We start from the raw sequence: 18,614 nt of genomic DNA, 5'->3' as shown, positions 1-18,614 counted from the left end.
ACTGCACATACCTACATATACCTATCTACTTCCTTTCTCAGAATATAATTCCTGAACGATTACGATTATCAGTAAAATTGATGATCAGGCATTTTTAAATAGTTTCACATAGAAATTCATTATGATATTTCTTCGCACCGTTGGAAGTAATGGATCTAGATAGAGACGTTGCAGGCCTGTAATTAAATGAAATTGAAGTGTCGTTAAACGAGAAAATTAAGTTTTTGAACGGAATAATTAATGTCAAAAGCAGCAACTGTCATGTCATGAAACTGATGAAATCCCGCGAATGTTTGTTTTGGATTTGCTAAATAAAAATGAGAAGTAGCAAGCAAATATTTCGGCATAAATATGGTAAATTACGAAATTATAATAACAGACTGTATTGTAATTTACTGCCTTCCAGTGAAGTTGTGATTATAAAGAAAAAAAAACGAGAAAATGAAGACGCTAACCTCAAAACTGAAAAAAAGAAGGAAGAAAACATGATTAGCAATAATTCTAAGGAATTTAGAGTCAATGAGGTGAACATACAAATGATTTCAAAGAATATATACGAACAGTTGTTTAAAACTCCTAGTCAGAGTGTAGATCCTGATGTTATAAAAAGGTAAACAAAACACTCTTTCCTTAGCATATCCTACTATTTTATTTACAGTTATCGGCACGGATATCGGGCCATGACCTTCACCTGCCCAGAAGCGATTTACTGCCTTATTGCCTTATGCGTACGGGTGCGCAAAGCGATCCCCACTCTTCCGCCGAGAGCCCAATATCCGTGCCGGTATCTGTACCTATAGTTAAAAATAGTAAGCTTAACTATTTTTCTACTTATTATATATTACAGGACGGGTTCCCTTCCCTTCCTGCACGGGTTTCCTTATTTTGACAGACTGAGGTACCATTTATTTTTTGTTTTTTTTTCAGTTGCCAAAATAATCTTTTAAAACATGGAATAGACTATCAGAAATGCAGTCATCTACCCGACGTAGAGTTAAAGTTGCCGAAACTTGAAGGCAATGATATCGTGGAACATTTTTATAATATTGGGAAGAAACAGAGCGCACCTTACAGAGAATTATTGCAGCGATTAGCTACATCTGAATTGCCACCAATGCCAAAGGTATATAAATATATATGTACCTACCTTTTTACTGTTCTCTTTTTACAAGGTCTGTCTGCAAACCATAGCCATTTAAGAACCTTATTAAGTAGCCAACAAGCATATTATCAAGGTTCATAATATTATCTATAACCAAATTCATCTCAGTTGAGAGTGCTGTTTTTTATGTTGCCATGGCACTTATCAGTAAGTTGATATTTACTAAATATTCCTACCTTGTTACATTTCACTATGGTTCCAGTACTAAAATTACCCTCAGAGTTCATCTTTATACATCTGCGTAGACCCAATTTTCTAACCACAATAAAAGGAACATTTGGGACACAAAACCCTTTTTTAGGGTTCTGTACCCAAAGTTTTCGCTCCTCTGTCTATCCGTCCGTCTGTCACCAGGCTGTATCTCTTGAACCGTGATAGTTAGAGAGCTGAAATTTTCACAGATGATGTATTTTTGTTGCCGCTATAAGAACAAATACTGAAAACTAAAATTAAATAAATATGTTGGAGACTGTCATTAGTACGGACACTAAACGTCACGCAAGCGCGCCCTCTGGTGGCGTTTCCGGTGAAACAACATTTTGGCGCGCTTGGCAGAGTCGTGGCGGTCAGCGTGGCGTCCGCGGACCTCAGTCTTGGTCGAGGCTTCGTCGAGTCTTCGTGGAGTCGTTGTGTTACTGCCTTTCGTTACGTGTAGTGTACCTAGTGTTATTGCCTAGCGTTGTAGTACCTAAACTTATTGTAAAGCGTCTTATGATTTTTGTTTTGTAATGGTTCTTCTAACCTAACAGACAGACATGTGTTGCTGGGGAGTTTGTTCCGTCACTTCTTCTCCCCAGCCAAAACACATAGGAAGTGGCGAAGGGCGGGCGTTTTGGGGGCTATCTTTTGTTCTGACTAATTTGAATAAACGTTTGAGTTTCTTTGAGTTATCTCTTTGCTTGATTACCCTAACTGATGTCGGACGATAGTGGCATCCTGATGACGCCTCCGACAAATATTTTGGGGGGCTCCCATACAACAAACGTGATTTTTAATTTTGCTCATTTTCTAAATAATGGTACGGAACCCTTCATGCGCGAGTCCGACTCGCACTTATCCGTTTTGTTTGTTTGTTTTTTTCCTTCTAACCTCCCTTATTGTGCAATACAATCCATAAAACATTTTTTTAATAGATGTATTTATTTCATAGAAATGGTCCAAAGTTGCAGGCTGGACTAGATATTCAGGTAAATCTCAGGAGCAAGTTCCTTGTCCACCTGATGATGCACTGGTTTTCGATGTGGAAGTCCTCATGTCTGCCGGCAAGAGGCCCACCCTGGCCTGTGCTGTGTCCTCTGATGCTTGGTGTGTACTTGGGTGATCTTGTTATCAATACTTAGTATATAAAACAAAGTCTCTTTTGCTGTAGACAGTCGGAATGTCACATCTCCCTGAATAATAACTTGGACAGGAAATGTACAATTGTACATTTGCATCGCTATTTAGAGCAGTACATGTAGGAATATTGGATGATTGAGCCTGTATCCCTTATTGTGTTCTAGAGTCTATAATTGTGCCACAATTAAATCAATAGTATTGGTGCGAAAGCCAGAGAGACAGATGTTTGCATTTATCATATAAAACAGTAAATATATAAAATTGCACTGATGGTAAATTGTTGGTAGTTAATTCTACCACTGCTGGTTAAATGCTTATTCTCCTACATTGAACATGTACCTAATCATTGATAACCATTCTGTCTAAAAGGTACTATTACAGATTTAAAGTTCAGTCTTGCTAACTGTTTGCAATATTTTGGTGTTGCAGGTATGGCTGGATAAGTCCACCACTTGCAAATGGGGATCACCATAGAGTGTTTGACAACATAAACTACGATGATCTGATACCATTGGAGACTGATGGTAATAAGCCATTTGGAGACCTCAGCAGAAGCAGGATTGTGGTCAGCCATAATGTGTCTTTTGACAGAGCTAAGATTAAAGAACAGTACTGGTTGGATAGGACAGGTAAATATTGAAAATACCAAACTGACTGTCAGCCACCTAATGTGAGCGAACGTTACGCAGTTTATTGTATTTCCATACATATTCACTTTTTCCGACTTTTTCGTTCACGTCTTACCGTTTACCGTTACGCGTAACATGCATAGATGCTGATATTCGGCGGCTGACAATCAGTTTCGTTTGGACACAGCGTAAATCGGGTTATTCCCGCTCGGTAACACCCTTTCATCAACACTGTTGACGATCGGGAAAAAAAAGTTTCGTTCGTTCGCAGTGTTGACGAACGCTACTTATTATTTTAGTGTAAAATGGTTATTATGCACATGATAAGGCCACTTTCATTTTCTAGTTAATTGTGTTTTAAAAGATCTAACATAATCCATAAAAACATTTTAAAAATCCATGACATTTTATTTCCATATTTTAAAAATAAAAACCAGCATTCATGGACACTGCGAACGAACGAAACTTTTTTTTCCCGATCGTCAACAGTGTTGACGAAAGGGTGTTACCGAGCGGGAATAACCCCGTAAATCTGGGCCGAGCCGACCCATTTTTTCAATAATTGGTCTTTTGTACATGTCTAAAAATTATTTTTAACAGGAGTACGTTTCATGGACACGATGTCTATGCACACGTGTGTGAGTGGAGTCACCAGCTACCAGCGAACAGTGCTCAAAGCGAAAAACAAGGAACCGCACCCTTCAGACGACGACTGGATCGAGATCAGCTCCCTTAACAACCTTAGCGAGGTTAGCGCAACTATTACTGTTTTGCGCTACTTTGCGCTAGCGATTTTGCGCAAAAAAGCATAATGTCCCATAATGCAGAAATTATTTTACATGCTTGTAAAATGCAGATATATATTACTAGCCGTTTTCCCGCGGCTTCACCCGCGTCCCGGGTAAACTTCCCGTCCCGGGATAAAACATAGCCTACCTTACTCGGTACCTTTCCACCCGTCAACAAATTTTTCAGTTCAATACTTTCGGACCCTTAAGCGTGTACAAGCAAAGAATCAAAAAAACGTTTCCTCTTTATTAGATAAGTATACGTATATTACATACCAGCTATTTCCTGCGATTTCATCGCCCGTAGAAAATACTTCAGGCTCCCGGATAAAAACAGCTATATATTATTCTGAAAATTCAGATATTAATCCATGCAAAGTAAAAAAAAAAAACTAAAAATTAAATAATAGTATAGTTATTGGCACGGATATTGAGCCCTGACCTTCACCTGCGCAGAAGCGATTTTTTGTTTTTTTACCTTATATGTACAGTGCGCAAAGCGATCCCCACTCTTCCACCGAAAGCTCAATATCCGTGCCGGCAACTATAGAATGTATTCATTCCAGGTGCACAAGTTATACTGCGGCACTCCTGTAGACAAAGAAACGAGAGACATATTCGTTGAAGGCACCTTGCAAGATGTTCATGATAACTTCCAGATGTTGATGCAGTACTGTGCCAATGACGTGGTAGCTACACATGATGTATTGAAGGAACTACTGCCTTTGTTCTTGCAAAGATTCCCCCACCCTGTCACGTTGGCTGGCATGTTGGAGTTAGGTAAGCTACTTATTTGATTTAAAAAGAAAGATATAGATAGTTCAACTCAGATTTGCGCGCGGCCCTATGTGTGCGTCGGCTTGTAAATATACAACTTTCATTCGTGTGACAGTGACGTCGTCCGAGGATGACGTGTTCTTATCGCTTTTTGTTATGGGTACAGTCGCTTACGAAAATACTAGTTATTCACGGAGAAATTATTAAGGAGAAACAACATTCAAAGCTTTTTATTATTAAATATAGTTTTTCATTATTTTCGTCTTTTCAAATTTACATTGACAGTATCTAAGAAATAAATGAGGTGAAATATCTAAGATGATTTAAATTCTCCTTACATATTTTCTAGCTCGGGGTACGCAGACAATAAATATAATAATGTAAACAAAATGTGTGGGGAATTAAAAAAAAATATATTGCTTCGCATAATGTCGACCAAAATAAGACGGAAATAATGAAACTCATAAATGAACGTATAAGTCAAATTGATGAAGGGATGTTGGGTAATACTTGTCGACATGTAAGAAAAAAGAAGAATGCTATAGACATTTTGACATGGAGTCAGAATTTATAATTCACCTTGGAGAGTAGCAAATCCGAAAATTCATCATTTGATTTTTTAAGTAGCGATTTAGAATCATTAGTACCCGACTGTACCTCTTGTCACGCACACAAAGTCACTGTATATGTACAAGGGTTACCCACACATAAGGCCGCGCGCACGACTGAGTTGAACTTACTATAATAAGTTAATTGCACGTGTAAAAGAGGCATAATTATACACTTAACATATAGAAACGCTAGCCTCCGCCTGCGGCTTCGCCTGCGTCGAGTTCGGTTACATCGCGTTTCCAAGAGGACTCTTCAAAAGTCCGGGATAAAAACTATACTATTTTCTTTCTCAAGGTCAACTCTATCTCTGTACCAAATTTTATTAAAATCAGTTCAGTGGTTTAGACGCGAAAGCGTAACAGACAGATAGACAGAGTTACTTTCGCAATTATAATATTAGTAGGGATATAAGAAAGAAAAACAAAATTGAAAGCAAAAATATGCGACTTAAAAAGCGCAATACGGCCCTCGCTCAGCATAATGCTGCGGCCCGATCCGAGACAGAGTCCCAGCGCTGATTTTCATCACTAGCAATGATTTTGCTGTTGATGGATAACTGAACTAATAACTGGCTGATTGTCATTTGAACATCTTTGGCAGTCGTTACGGGTAGAAGTCTGACAACTACTCTTACTGGGTATTGGGTGGCCCGGGTAACTGGGTTGAGGAGGTCAGATAGTCGTCCCTTGTAACACACTGATCAGCTGCTTCCGGTTAGACTGGAAGCCGACCCCAACACTGTCAGGAAAAGGCTATGTGTATCGATTGATTGATGAGATGAGATTGAGATTGTCAGGGTTACTGGGTTGAGGAGGTCAGACAGGCATTAGTTTCATGTTTTGTTTATGTGGATAGAATTTGATCCAATTACTCGAAGTGTAACCACAACTTCTGAGAAAGAAATCAGTAAACAGATAAATTGTATTGCATGGAAAAACATGTTATTTATAAAAAAATCTCAACCCTATGGTTTAATTAAAGTGAACCAATGAAATAGAATTCTCACGAAAAGAATACCATCACATTTCTTTGCGCCCACATTATCAAGGTTGGGTTGAACACGTCTTTATCAATAACATATTTTTACTTGAAAACACTCTCTCACACATTTTCTGCTCCTTCGTTTACCAGGATCTGCATACTTACCAGTTAACTCCAACTGGATGCAATACATAGACTCAGCAGAAACAGTCTTCGAGGATTTAAAATTGGAATCCCGACAGCTGTTATCACGGAAAGCCGACGAAGCTTGTCGAATGATGGCCGATAATTCCTACAAAAAAGATTTGTGGATGTGGGACCAAGACTGGTCGGTACAAACTTTGAAATTAAAAAAACAAACCAAGAAGAAGAAAACTGTAGTAGAAAGCGAAAACAAAGACCAAAAAGCTAGTGATTTTAAAAATAGAACTCCCGAAATCAAAAATGAATCGCCAAGCGAAAATGTGGAGCCTGATTTATCGAAATTCAAAATTTTGAATGAAGAATACCTACAATGTATGGAGAACAGAGCTAGAAAAAAAGACGTGAAAGTTGATGAGACTTTGAGCAAAGAGTTTGAATATCTGTTTGAATTAGGAGAACTGTTGCCTGTGAAAAGGCCATATTTAGCCGGCTATCCGGCTTGGTATAGAAAACTGTGTACTAAACCCGGAAAGGACCCTGATTGGACACCTGGAGCTAATAATATAACTACTAGTATGCAAGTAAGTGTCTTTTGATATGTTTTTATTTATTTAGTAAGGAGATTTTAATTCACAGGATTTTAAGTCATAAAATAAGGTACAATTATATTGGAAGCCCTGGCTCCTGAGCTAAGTGAGACCTGTGTTACAGGAGCCAATCATCGTCATCAAAAAAGTATTTGCAAGCCTCTAACAGTCAACATTTTCGAAAAAGTAATTATTTCTTTTCGATTCCGAGTTACTTCAGGTATACAAAACATGTTTTTTCTATATTCTTTAAATCACCATTACAGATAACACCAAAACTCCTTCGCTTATCCTGGGAGGGTTACCCCCTCCACTATATTAAGTCCGAAGGCTGGGGGTTTCTCGTCCCATACAGTCGACAGCATAGTGAAGATGCCGAAGAACCGCTGGTACCAATAGAAGAACTATTGAAGTCGTGCCCCTTGACGTTTTGCAAGGACACCGACTTCCAACCTGATGTGCACTTGTTGCCTAAAACTGTTGAGGTAAGTTATGTTTGGGATCTAGTAAATACAGATATGTATCCTACTAATATTATAAATGCGAAAGTCCGTTTGTTTGCTACGCTTTAACGCAAAAACTACCTAACCGATCATCATGAAACTTTATACACAAATTCTTGGTGGTATTAGAATGAACATAGGATACTTATTATTTAATGAAAAATACTCACTCGGGACGCGGGTTAAACCGCGGAGAACAGCTATTTGAACCATATAATAGACCTAGATAGGTTTAGCCGACTATAGCTAGGTGTAATCGGCCATTTGCGGCTAACCTAAGTTGTATCTTCTTAAATCTTATCTTCTGCTAGAACTAGGTGTAGTCTTTATCATTAATAGTAGCTATTAACCATTGAGTATACCAATAACCAATACAGACTAATAACCATTTTTGAAAAGAAAGGACAACATTCATTTCGTACCCAAAACTGAAAGTGCCGGCCAGAAGAAAAAAAATAGTGGATTCTTGTAGAGAATAATGCCCTGAAGATTTTTTACTATTACAAGAATTGTCTACAATTAACCCCCAGGCTGCTATTTGACTTTGAAAATACCAAAAAATCCCACAATGTTTGGTGCATTACATTACGGCCATTAACTGGAGAAGCCAGCCGCTGCCTTCAAACGACTCCTGCCCGACCTGGGAAGTCATCAAATGACCCCCCTCTCGTTATGGGGAAGTCTGACTCTTACTGACTAAAACCCATCATGGGGAAACCAGGGCCGCGATAATCCTTTCGAAGAATCCCGCAGCCCCAATAGGCCTTGTCCCCGCAAAAATATCGTAGGATTCTTGTCGAGGATGCCCTGAAGATATTTTCTGTTATAAGGAACGTCTTCGGTTAACCCTCAGACTGCTATTTGATTAAAAGTGTGAGAACCGTGAATAAAAAATCTATACTTGAATGTTACGGCAAATAACTTCCAAAGTATTTTTTTAACTAATCGAACCTCTACCATATACCCCCCTCCTGCTACACCGAGGAGACTTACTGATTTAAACCCATCATGTTCCTTCTGATAATGTACCAGAGCCGCGGTAACTCATTCGAACAATCTCGCATCCCCGGTAGGTTTTGGCCACCTGGGGTTTGCTGACTCTCTAAGGGGGGCATGAACAATGCACGCCGCCGATACCTGTTGTCTCCAAGAGAGAGACGGAGGGACGCTGAGCCACTCGAAATTCTATAGGGGCGAGGGGGAATGGGATGTCTTTTTTTTAACGACGTCAAGAATCATTAAATGAAGGGGTCATTTGTGCCCGCTATGGGTTAGCAGCGGCGAGGGAATGTCAGACTCTTACTGACTAAAAACCATCGTGTTGCGTCGTAGGCCTTTTATGTGCCAGGGCCGCGGTATCTCTTTCGAACAACCCGCAGCCCCGGCAGGCCTTGGCCCTACTGGGCCCCGCTGGGGTTGCTGACATCTCTTTGAGGAGCGCGTGGAACAACGCGCGCCGTCGACACGGGTCTGTCGTCTAAGCAGAGGGACGATGAGCCACCCGAACTCACCGCCCACAGACCCACGCCTACGGTGGCCGGGAGTCATCTCGCGACACCCGGCGCCCGTGGTGTCTACCTGGCGTGGCGGTCGGAATGAGAGGTGCGAACTCTCTGGCGTTTCGCCCCCTCCTTCTCGAGCATGACCGCTTCGCAGAAGGAGGCGACGACATTCCATTCCCTCTCGCCCCGGACCATGGCCTGAACCAGGGCCGGACGCGAGAGGTCGCCGCCGCCTAAAGCCTCTACGAGGACCCGGCGGTGCCCTTCCTACGCAGAGCACTCCTGGACTATGTGGTTCACCGTGTCCTCGGGGCTATCCGCACAGTGGTGACACCCGGGCGCCTCCTCACGACCGATTCGATGCAGGTACCTCCCGAAACAACCGTGTCCGGTGAGGACCTGCGTCATGCGGTATGTTAGCCGGTCGGCCGGTCGGCCGCCTCCTGGTGCGACCTCCCCTGTGCCAGTACCAGCGTGTCGTCAGCGTAGTACACCACGCTGACGCCGCTAGGGAGGTCGGCGCGCAGCACCCAGTCGTAGCCGATGTTCCACAGGAGCGGCCCCAGAACCGATCCCTGCGAAACACCGACCTGAGACCGGACCTATCCGACAGATAGGCTAGAGATGTCAAGAGACACCGCCAAGACGACATCCCCCCGAGACACCGCGTCCCCCCTCGTGAGAGTGGGACCCACTAGGGTCAGAACCTGCCAGGGCTGCGAGATTGTTCGCAAGAGTTACCGCGGCCCTGGTACATTATCAGAAGAAACATGATGGGTTTAAATCAGTAAGTCTCCTCGGTGTAGCAGGAGGGGAGGGGGGGGTATATGGTAGAGGTTCGATTAGTTAAAAAATACTGTGGACGTTATTTGCCGTAACATTCAAGTATAGATTTTTTATTCACGGTTCTCACACTTTAAACTCAAATAGCAGTCTGAGGGTTAACCGAAGACGTTCCTTATAATAGTAAAAAATCTTCAAGGCATCCTCGACAAGAATCCTACGATATTTTTACGGGGACAAGGCCTATCGAGGCTGCGGGATTCTTCGAAAGGATTATCGCGGCCCTGGTTTCCCCATGATGGGTTTTAGTCAGTAAGAGTCAGACTTCCCCATAACGAGAGGGGGGTCATTTGATGACTTCCCAGGTCGGGCAGGAGTCGTTTGAAGGCAGCGGCTGGCTTCTCCAGTTAATGGCCGTAATGTAATGCACCAAACATTGTGGGATTTTTTGGTATTTTCAAAGTCAAATAGCAGCCTGGGGGTTAATTGTAGACAATTCTTGTAATAGTAAAAAATCTTCAGGGCATTATTCTCTATAAGAATCTACAATTTTTTTCTTCTGGCACTTTCATTTTTGGGTACAAAATGTTCGACACTTGAATGATCTCCTTTAGACAAAAATATAAAAAAGGTATTTATCATTTATTTATTTAACTTTAAAAAGGCTTACAAACTAAGACAAAAATGATAATGACTGTAATATTAGCTACTTATCAAATTGCTAATTACAAGTCTCCATGCATAAATATAAAAACAGAAATATATTGTGAGAAAAATTATAAATACGTAGAAATTAAGAATTAAATTGTACTTAATTTCTTTCTTTTCTTTATCTACAAAATAACATGAACATTTCAATAGGAAGATTTGGGCAGGCGTGCCTACTACGCTAGGAAGAAAGTTGACGAGCAAGCCGCCGCGAACCAGTACCACGGCCTCGGAGTCTGGTCCGGGATAGAAATTCAAGGTAAATAGCTTCACCACGTCATCATTTTCACCATCCTCCTGCTCTTATCTCTATTTTATTTGGGTCGGCGCAGCCTAATGTTTTCATTTTCACCACTCTTTTGTTTGCCGTCGTCTCACAAGTACCTACCCTGTCGACTTTCACACAATTCATCCATTTTTTTTTTGGTCGTCTCCTTCCACTGTATCTGTCCACATTCATTCTCATCACCTTCCTAACATCATGATCCCCATTTTTCCGCATCACATGCCATGACAATCGGTTTCCACATAGCTTTTCGGTTATTGGTGCCTCTTTCAAACTTCCTCTTATCTATACTAATATTATAAAGCTGAAGGGTTTGTTTGTTTGAACGCGCTAATCTCAGGAACTACTGGTCCGATTTGAAAATTTCTTTCAGTGTTAGATAGCCCATTTATCGAGGAAGGATATAGGCTACTTTTTATCCCGGTACGGGAAGTAGTTCCCACGGGATGCGGGTGAAACCGCTGGCAGAAGCTAGTCTATACTAATATTATAAAGCTGAAGAGTTTGTTTGTTTGTTTGTTTGAACGCGCTAATCTCAGGAACTACTGGTCCGATTTGAACAATTCTTTCGGTGTTAGATAGCCCATTTATCGAGGAAGGCTATAGGCTATACTTTTTATCCGGGTTCGTGCAGAGGTTCCCACGGAATGCGGGTGAAACCGCTGGCAGAAGCTAGTATTATATAAACTCATTCCTCACTACGCATTGGCGTAATACTACACATTCCTCTTAACTCTCTTAATTTCTGCCGCATGCACCACCATAGGCCAAATGAAGTTTCACCACGTCTTACCATCATAAAAGAAAGTTGTGTTAGTTACACTTTTTGTAATTGTCTGACTGCCACACTCAGAGTCGTTTAATGGTAACTTAAGTCGCTCCTTAGTGACGAAATGTCATACAAATCCTTCACTAAGGAATGGCTTAAGTAACCATTAAATGTCTCTGAGTGGGGAGGTTAGTCTTTGCTCTGTAGTTCTGATGGTTAAGTATGAGAGATTTGAGTGTTTATTTTATTTGGTTGTTGACATTACATGCCACCTTAATGAAGTTAAGTATACGTCTAAATACATAGTGTTCGGTCCCTAAAACATAAAACTTTATAACATTTTTTCAGGCTGCTGTCATTTTCTCCGACTGCCACATAAAGATGGGCCGAAGTACAAAGTAGGCAATCCTTTGGCGAAGGACTTTCTGGAGATGTTCAGTCAAAATGTGCTCTCCGCTCAGGGAAATGAAGCTGAAAAGGTAAAGTATGCAATAGATAACTAAATAATTCGTTCTAATAAGCATAGTATTAGTCCAGTCAATTTAGAAAGGACGATGGGCGTTTTGGTACCCTGTCCAACAGTGTTGATTCTAGTACCATTGCGTAGGTCTTGGCAAGCCAAAAAATGTTTACTATGACGACTAGTCCCAATTCCTTGTCCATTTCGCGTGACATCGACTAATAGAATGTATAATGTTCATAAATCATCAACGTAGATGTAGTTCTTAAATCCAACTGTATTGAATAAAAACTGGTAAAGTAACAAAAAAACAAGAATTTGGCCTTCTTAGAATGTTTGCCTGCCCACTGCTTTAAAAAAAGTCTGTGCGCAAACCTTTGCAGTTCACGCAGAATATAGCTTATGTATTTGATGAAAGTCTTTCAATATTTACAATCAATTAACGTTTAATGATTATCGTGTTTTAATAACAGGTTTTTTCTTTATTTCATATAATGTGTAGGTACATGGAAGCCAGTATGTTTAAAGATAGTATGTAACTAAAATGATTAGTTGTGTTTTCAGAAATGTTTTGAACTTTTGTCAAATCAGATGACGATTGTGTTTCCGTAGTATGACTCCATAGACTATTACAACCTTTAGATTATAATAGAGTGTATCTCAAACAATTTAAGATGTCTATTAACTGAGTTTAAAATTATTATACTGACGACATATGCCTCTTAATGAATTTGCATATATGGATGACATACTTGTTTCTATGTCGATTTAATTTTTATCGTTACTCTGATCGGACAGCTAATTGAGGCAAGCCCCATAGTTTTTATTATTGTTCACGTAAATACCTTTCTAATGATATATCATACGTTACTGTTGGAGCGGGTACCAAATCCCATACAAAGTGCCCATTGTCCTTTGAAGTTACATAAATTCACAACAAGCTGAGTGGGAACTTTGAAATTGTATTTATTAGGTATTATATTTTAATCGATCTCACCAATTTTCAGCTTGTTGTGAATGAATGTAACTTCACACTATTTTTTTGGTTTAATTTGACTGGACTATACATATAGTAACTTCTACTGTTGGGAAAAAAGGGGGAATATTATGTTTTTTTAGATAGATTTGCTTTTTATACGATTCCGGATTACCCTTCAGAAAATAGGTGAATCTATGACTAAGACGTTTGGCTTACCTCCCCATTCAGTGACATTTAATGGTTACTTAAGCCATTCCTTAGTGAAGGATTTGTATGACATTTCGTCACTAAGGAGCGACTTAAGTAATCATCAAATGCCTCTGAGTGGGGAGGTAAGACTGAAATATTTTTTTGAATTGGGCCATTAATTATTGAAATTAGCACATTCAAGCAAACAGATATACTTTTCCACTTTATAATGTCTCTACAGATTCTAGAAACACCTGTACCCACCCTTGAACTTTCTTTTTGCATCTGATAGGTGCTAACATTCGGTCGTATGATGTCGTACTGGCGCAACAACCGGGAGCGTATATTGAGCCAGCAAGTGGTCTGGTTGCCGGACTATCTGCTGCCCGCCGCTCTCAGAGGCGGCGTGAAGAAGTACGGAGCCATCATACCACAAGTTGTGGTCTGTGGCACTCTTACTAGGCGGTGAGTAGGTACTATATAGAAATTAGAGGAATAGAATAAACATGGAAATGGGATTAATAGAAGGAATATGTTTTTGGGGGATGTTTGTTTGAAAAATAATCATGATGGAACGGGATTGTATAAAATGTATAATGCATTATGATAAAAAATTAAGACAAAAAGTGTAAATGGCTACACATCATCAACGTAAAACGTGTCAAAGGTTGCAGAAAGGTCCACTAAATTAAAGGTTCATTAAATCTGTTGCTGTTTATCTTGTTGACCAAGAAAGAATCAGCAATAGATTTAAAGAGACTTTATTTTTAATGAATCTTTGCAACTGACCGTATGGGTACATATACAGGGTTACTGGTAAGTAGACCGCATCCTTTCATGAGGTGATAGTATAGGTCAATACGGACAAATTTGACCCTGGAATACACTGGGCAAAAGTTTACCCGTTTGAAGATAATCGAATTTCAAGATCTTTTCTTTACAAGTCGTCTAGGTACACATATAAATTTTTATTATTAGTTAAAAGTCTCGTTTTGCGGATTTTTGTGTGAAACTTTTGCCCAGGGTATCCCATGGTCAAATTTGTCCGTATTGACCTATTCTATCACCTCCGGAAAGGATGCGGTCTACTTACCAGTAACACTGTATATATTTTTTTAATAATTTCTTCATATTTCAAGGCGTAAACTTGTAGGTGCAACTTGTAGGCTCGTCTAACTGAAATGACGCGCGCCACTACCACGCCAGTGGGTCGCGTCGTTTCAGCTTCAACGAAAACCATCTTATAAACGTGGTCTTAAAAAAGGTACCGGTTTTAGCCCTAGGTTTAAACTATCATCTCGAACAAAGTTAACTATCTAAACCTCGCAGTAAAGCCGGTATCTTTAAGGAAACAGTGAATATTGTCCTAAATAGTGCGAGCGAGCCAACATGGATGACAGCCAGTAACTCGCACGCAGAGCGCGTGGGCTCGGAGCTGCGGGCGATGGTACAGGCCCCCACTGGGTACAAGTTTGTGGGCGCTGACGTAGACTCGCAGGTAAGCCTAAGTAACAGTACTAAGCAACCGTAACTCCAATAACTCTATCTATATCAATCTATTCTGATTCTGAATAACCAACTCTTCTCAACTTTCGGGGTACTTTTTGGTAAGTCGGGTTGATAGTCTATTTGATTGGCAAATCTTACGGCACTATACTTACAAAGCACACGGTAACCCACGGTTAACCGGGTTGAGGAGATAGACAGTCACTTCTTTTTAAACACTGATACCCATGCGTCCGGTTAGACTATAAGCCGACTCCGACATAATTGAGAAAATCATTATTTGCCTAGCCTTTTCCTCACTATGTTGGGGTTGGCTTCAAATTGGGAAAATATTATGTCACGGTGTCTTCAACCTTCCATTCCAGGAGTTATGGATAGCGGCTCTCTTAGGAGACAGTACACTAGGTCTCTGCGGCGGCAGCGCGTTCGGCTGGGCCGTGCTCGCGGGAGACAAGAGCCGGAAGACCGACCTTCACTCCCTCACGGCCACTGCAGCCGCCGTGTCTAGAGATCACGCTAAAGTTATTAATTACGCCAGGATTTATGGTAAGTTTAGTGCCTGTTATGATTTTAAACATTAATGGTTATTTAAATCATTCCTTGGTGAAGGATGTCTTTGAATTTAAGGTTTGGCTATATCTTTTTTCATATAAATCAGTCCTTTTTATTTTTATTAGCACTGGTACTCAGCTACATCCGGTTAGACTGGAAGCCGACCCCGACGTAGTTGGGAAAAAGGCTCGGAGGATGATGATGAGTCCTTTTTATTTTCGTGTGCCAACCAATGTAGATTACTGAGAATTAGTATGAATTTTATATATGTACTTTAGCCTGAAGTACACAGTCCGAAGATCGGTCATCAATGTCCATGGACCATGAATTCTCCAAAATTACCCTTATTTATGAATGAAATTATTCCAACATTACTCTCTCTCTCTACTCTCTCTCATACAATTTATAGGTGCCGGTCAGAATTTTGCAGAGCGACTGTTAAAGCAATTTAACCCTACCATGACGATTTCGGAAGCTAAAAGCAAGGCTGCAAAAATGTTCACTTCGACAAAAGGCAGGCGCGTCTATCAGCTCAAGAAACAATACATGGAAGGGTTTATGGAAGAAGATTTAAATGAACAGGTAACTATTGCAATCCATCCTCCAAGTCACATATTTTTGTTTATTTTCAATAGATTTTTTGTTGTATCGTAAAAAAAGAATATTTTAGGTAGGTATTATTTTTGCTGCTCGTCCGTCCCTTTGTAAATTATAACCACCCTCCATCATCGTCATCTGTGAAAATTTCAAGTAACTATCACGGGTCATGAGATACCTACAGCCTGACTGACGAACAGCGAAGTCAACCCCGGTCTCGTATATACTAATATCGTATATTTGTACTACCCTTGGGTACGGAACCTTAAAAAAAATACGAGAATTTATTATTTTTTGTATTTAATTCAGGCAGTGGAGATGACGGGGTACCAAGCGATGCGACTGGCGAAAATGAGCGGGAAGAGAGTAGAAGATATGTTCGAAAGACCCAAGTGGGTGGGAGGCACCGAATCCGATATGTTCAACAAATTGGAAGAAATTGCTGGTACTGTATATTTACTCAGTTAGGTTAGAAATATTGCCATCCTGTAGGTATGTTTTCCCATGTTGTCAATGGCCCAAGTTCACCGACAACATAGGTACATAAACGTCAGTTATCTTAAAATAATTTATTACTGACTAGCTGTTGCCCGCGACTTCGTCTGCATTCTCGTGCATTTAATCGTTCATTGCTCATCCCCCGTAGGTGATAGCGTGATAATATATAGCCTATGTGTTGAACCGGCCCCCAGGTAATAGTCATGCAAAATTTGATTTAAATCCATGCAGTACTTTTTGAGTTTATCCGGGACAAATATACAGACAAACAGACATACAGACAAAAATTCTAAAAACTACATATTTGGGTTCAGAATCGATTATGGATCACCCCCCAAGTATTCTTTTAAAAAAATATTCATTGTACAGTTTTGACTTTCCTATCATTTTATTATATGTATAGATTTGAATGATTTTCATATCAAATTTCTGAGTGAACAGTTGTTTTGAAAAAAAACGGACCTATATGAAGTCGGTGAAAATGGGCCTGAGTGTCAGTCAATTTGACACTAAATAAGCAAGAAACAGCTAGAAGATAACCTCGTACCTACTTGTTTCTGTAAATTGAAAATGTAGGTTTTGTTATTTATTTTTTGTACATAGAAATTACTAAAAAGGCCTTACCTTTCCACCAGATTCCGAGGGTCCATCGACAGCATTCCTGTCAGGCCGGTTGTCCCGAGCGCTGGAACACTCGCAGGGCCGGTGGGGGGGCACGCGACTCAACTGGGCAGTGCAGAGTGCGGCCGCAGACTTCCTGCATCTCATGCTCGCTAGCATGGCACATTTAGCACCTAGAGCCAGGTATGGTACATTTTTTAGAGTCATTAGTCTTTAGCTTTTTATTCACATACTGAGCATGTTTTCAGCATAGATTTATCCTAATATTATGAAGAGCTGGAGCTCCTAGCACAGGATTTCTAATACTTAAAAGCTAAGCTCTACGTGAGATACTTGTAATAGGTACCTCTTTAAAATGAAGACTTTTTTTTGTGAAAAGTGGTACAATTCATGCGAAATAAAGGCTCAGGACATCGCAAGCCAACGCTGGAACCATTTATAGTTATGTTTGTTAAATCATCGGGACGGGCCAGGCGCAAGGGCCACATGTGCAGTGCATGCCACCTGTGCTCGGAAATTAGTTGCGAGCCGCCATTTAGTTTGGCGAGAACCATACCTTTTACAAAATTTACTTTTTTTACTTCAGATTCTGCCTCAGTTTTCACGATGAAGTCAGATATCTGGTGTCAGATGAACATAAATATGAAACTGCGCTGGCGCTGCAAATCACCAACCTTCTGACGAGAGCATTTTGTTCGCAAAGGTAATTGTGACTTATTGTAGTCCGAACTTTGGCACGACAAAAATTAAGGAGGTATAATCCTTTGGTTTGAATCTTATAATAGTCTTAACAAATTCTCTTTCTTAATTTTTAGGGTTGGATTAAACGATCTTCCCCTGTCAGTGGCGTTCTTCACATCAGTAGAAGTTGACGAGGTGCTAAGAAAAGAGTCGAATCTCAACTGTATGACGCCATCCAACCCTCATGGTTTAGATAAGGGATACGGAATTCCTAATGGAGAATCATTGAATATATTTGAAGTATTAGATAAGTGTAAATTAAATAAATTTGTCAATTAAGAAGTTATTGGTTTTATTCCTGTGGTATCCATTAGGGGTCATCAGAAGAGTTACTCGGGATACTGGGTTAAAGAGGTCAGGGGTAAAATAGTGTTACTCAGCTGGGCAGCAGGTTAAACTAAAGTCAACTCCAAAAAACTGGGAAAAGATTAAGGAGATAATAATTCCCATGCTACCAACGATTACAGTCATGGGCACACAAATGCCCATGAAGAGTCATAGCCGGCGCTATCGAAATGATATAACAAAAGGAGCTTTTATCATTTTTAAATTAAGTTTATTTATTTTCCCACTTCTTCCTGCCCTGATCCCAATTTTATTTGAGGTCGGCGCAATATGTCATTCTCTTCCATTTTCATACTCACACTTACTCCCTTCCTTTTCATGTCATCTTTCAGGCAATCCATCCATCTTTCCTTAGGCCTTCGCCTTCCTCTTCCTTTCCATCCATCTACATTCATACTTAGCACACACTTTGTTGCATGCGTATCATCCCTCCTCATTACATGCCCATACATGACAATCTTCTACTTATGTCATTCTCTTCCATTTTCCCCTGTCACTCGTCATACTGACACTCCCTTCCTTTTCATGTCATCTTTCAGGCAATCCATCCATCTTTC

The 18,614-nt window shown here is 40.3% G+C and overlaps 1 protein-coding gene across 2 annotated transcripts; it reads left to right on the top strand.

Annotated features, from left to right (window-relative positions):
* Positions 1–62: 62 nt before the first annotated feature.
* On the top strand, positions 63–17,994 carry LOC124636035 (DNA polymerase subunit gamma-1, mitochondrial). 2 transcript variants are annotated; one of them, XM_047171991.1, is made up of 18 exons: positions 63–610; positions 928–1,123; positions 2,313–2,467; positions 2,930–3,129; positions 3,730–3,878; positions 4,484–4,697; positions 6,438–7,012; positions 7,285–7,503; positions 10,668–10,773; positions 11,918–12,048; positions 13,490–13,662; positions 14,572–14,695; positions 15,069–15,249; positions 15,665–15,837; positions 16,162–16,297; positions 16,986–17,154; positions 17,558–17,674; positions 17,787–17,994. In XM_047171991.1, the coding sequence occupies exons 1-18, from the start codon at positions 318–320 to the stop codon at positions 17,989–17,991; spliced, it is 3,516 nt and encodes a 1,171-aa protein (XP_047027947.1). In that variant the 5' UTR covers positions 63–317; the 3' UTR covers positions 17,992–17,994. The 2 variants fall into 2 exon arrangements, with proteins under 2 accessions (XP_047027947.1, XP_047027948.1); XM_047171992.1 differs by lacking the exon at positions 63–610 and having other exon boundaries at positions 987–1,123; positions 2,326–2,467.
* Positions 17,995–18,614: the final 620 nt, after the last annotated feature.

Source organism: Helicoverpa zea, chromosome 13 (genome assembly GCF_022581195.2).
Source record: "Helicoverpa zea isolate HzStark_Cry1AcR chromosome 13, ilHelZeax1.1, whole genome shotgun sequence".
Classification (NCBI taxonomy): Eukaryota; Metazoa; Arthropoda; class Insecta; order Lepidoptera; family Noctuidae; genus Helicoverpa; species Helicoverpa zea.
The sequence above is the reverse complement of the archived record's forward strand: the minus strand, read 5'-3'. Positions and strand labels throughout refer to the sequence as shown.

Excerpts from the sequence above, each read along its gene's own strand:
- LOC124636035 (XM_047171991.1), top strand. The coding sequence starts at position 318 with ATGAGAAGTAGCAAGCAAATATTTCGGCATAAATATGGTAAATTACGA. Across the intron at positions 4,698-6,437 it reads GGCTGGCATGTTGGAGTTAG|GATCTGCATACTTACCAGTT; the intron begins GTAAGCTACTTA and ends TTCGTTTACCAG. Across the intron at positions 10,774-11,917 it reads GTCCGGGATAGAAATTCAAG|GCTGCTGTCATTTTCTCCGA; the intron begins GTAAATAGCTTC and ends ACATTTTTTCAG.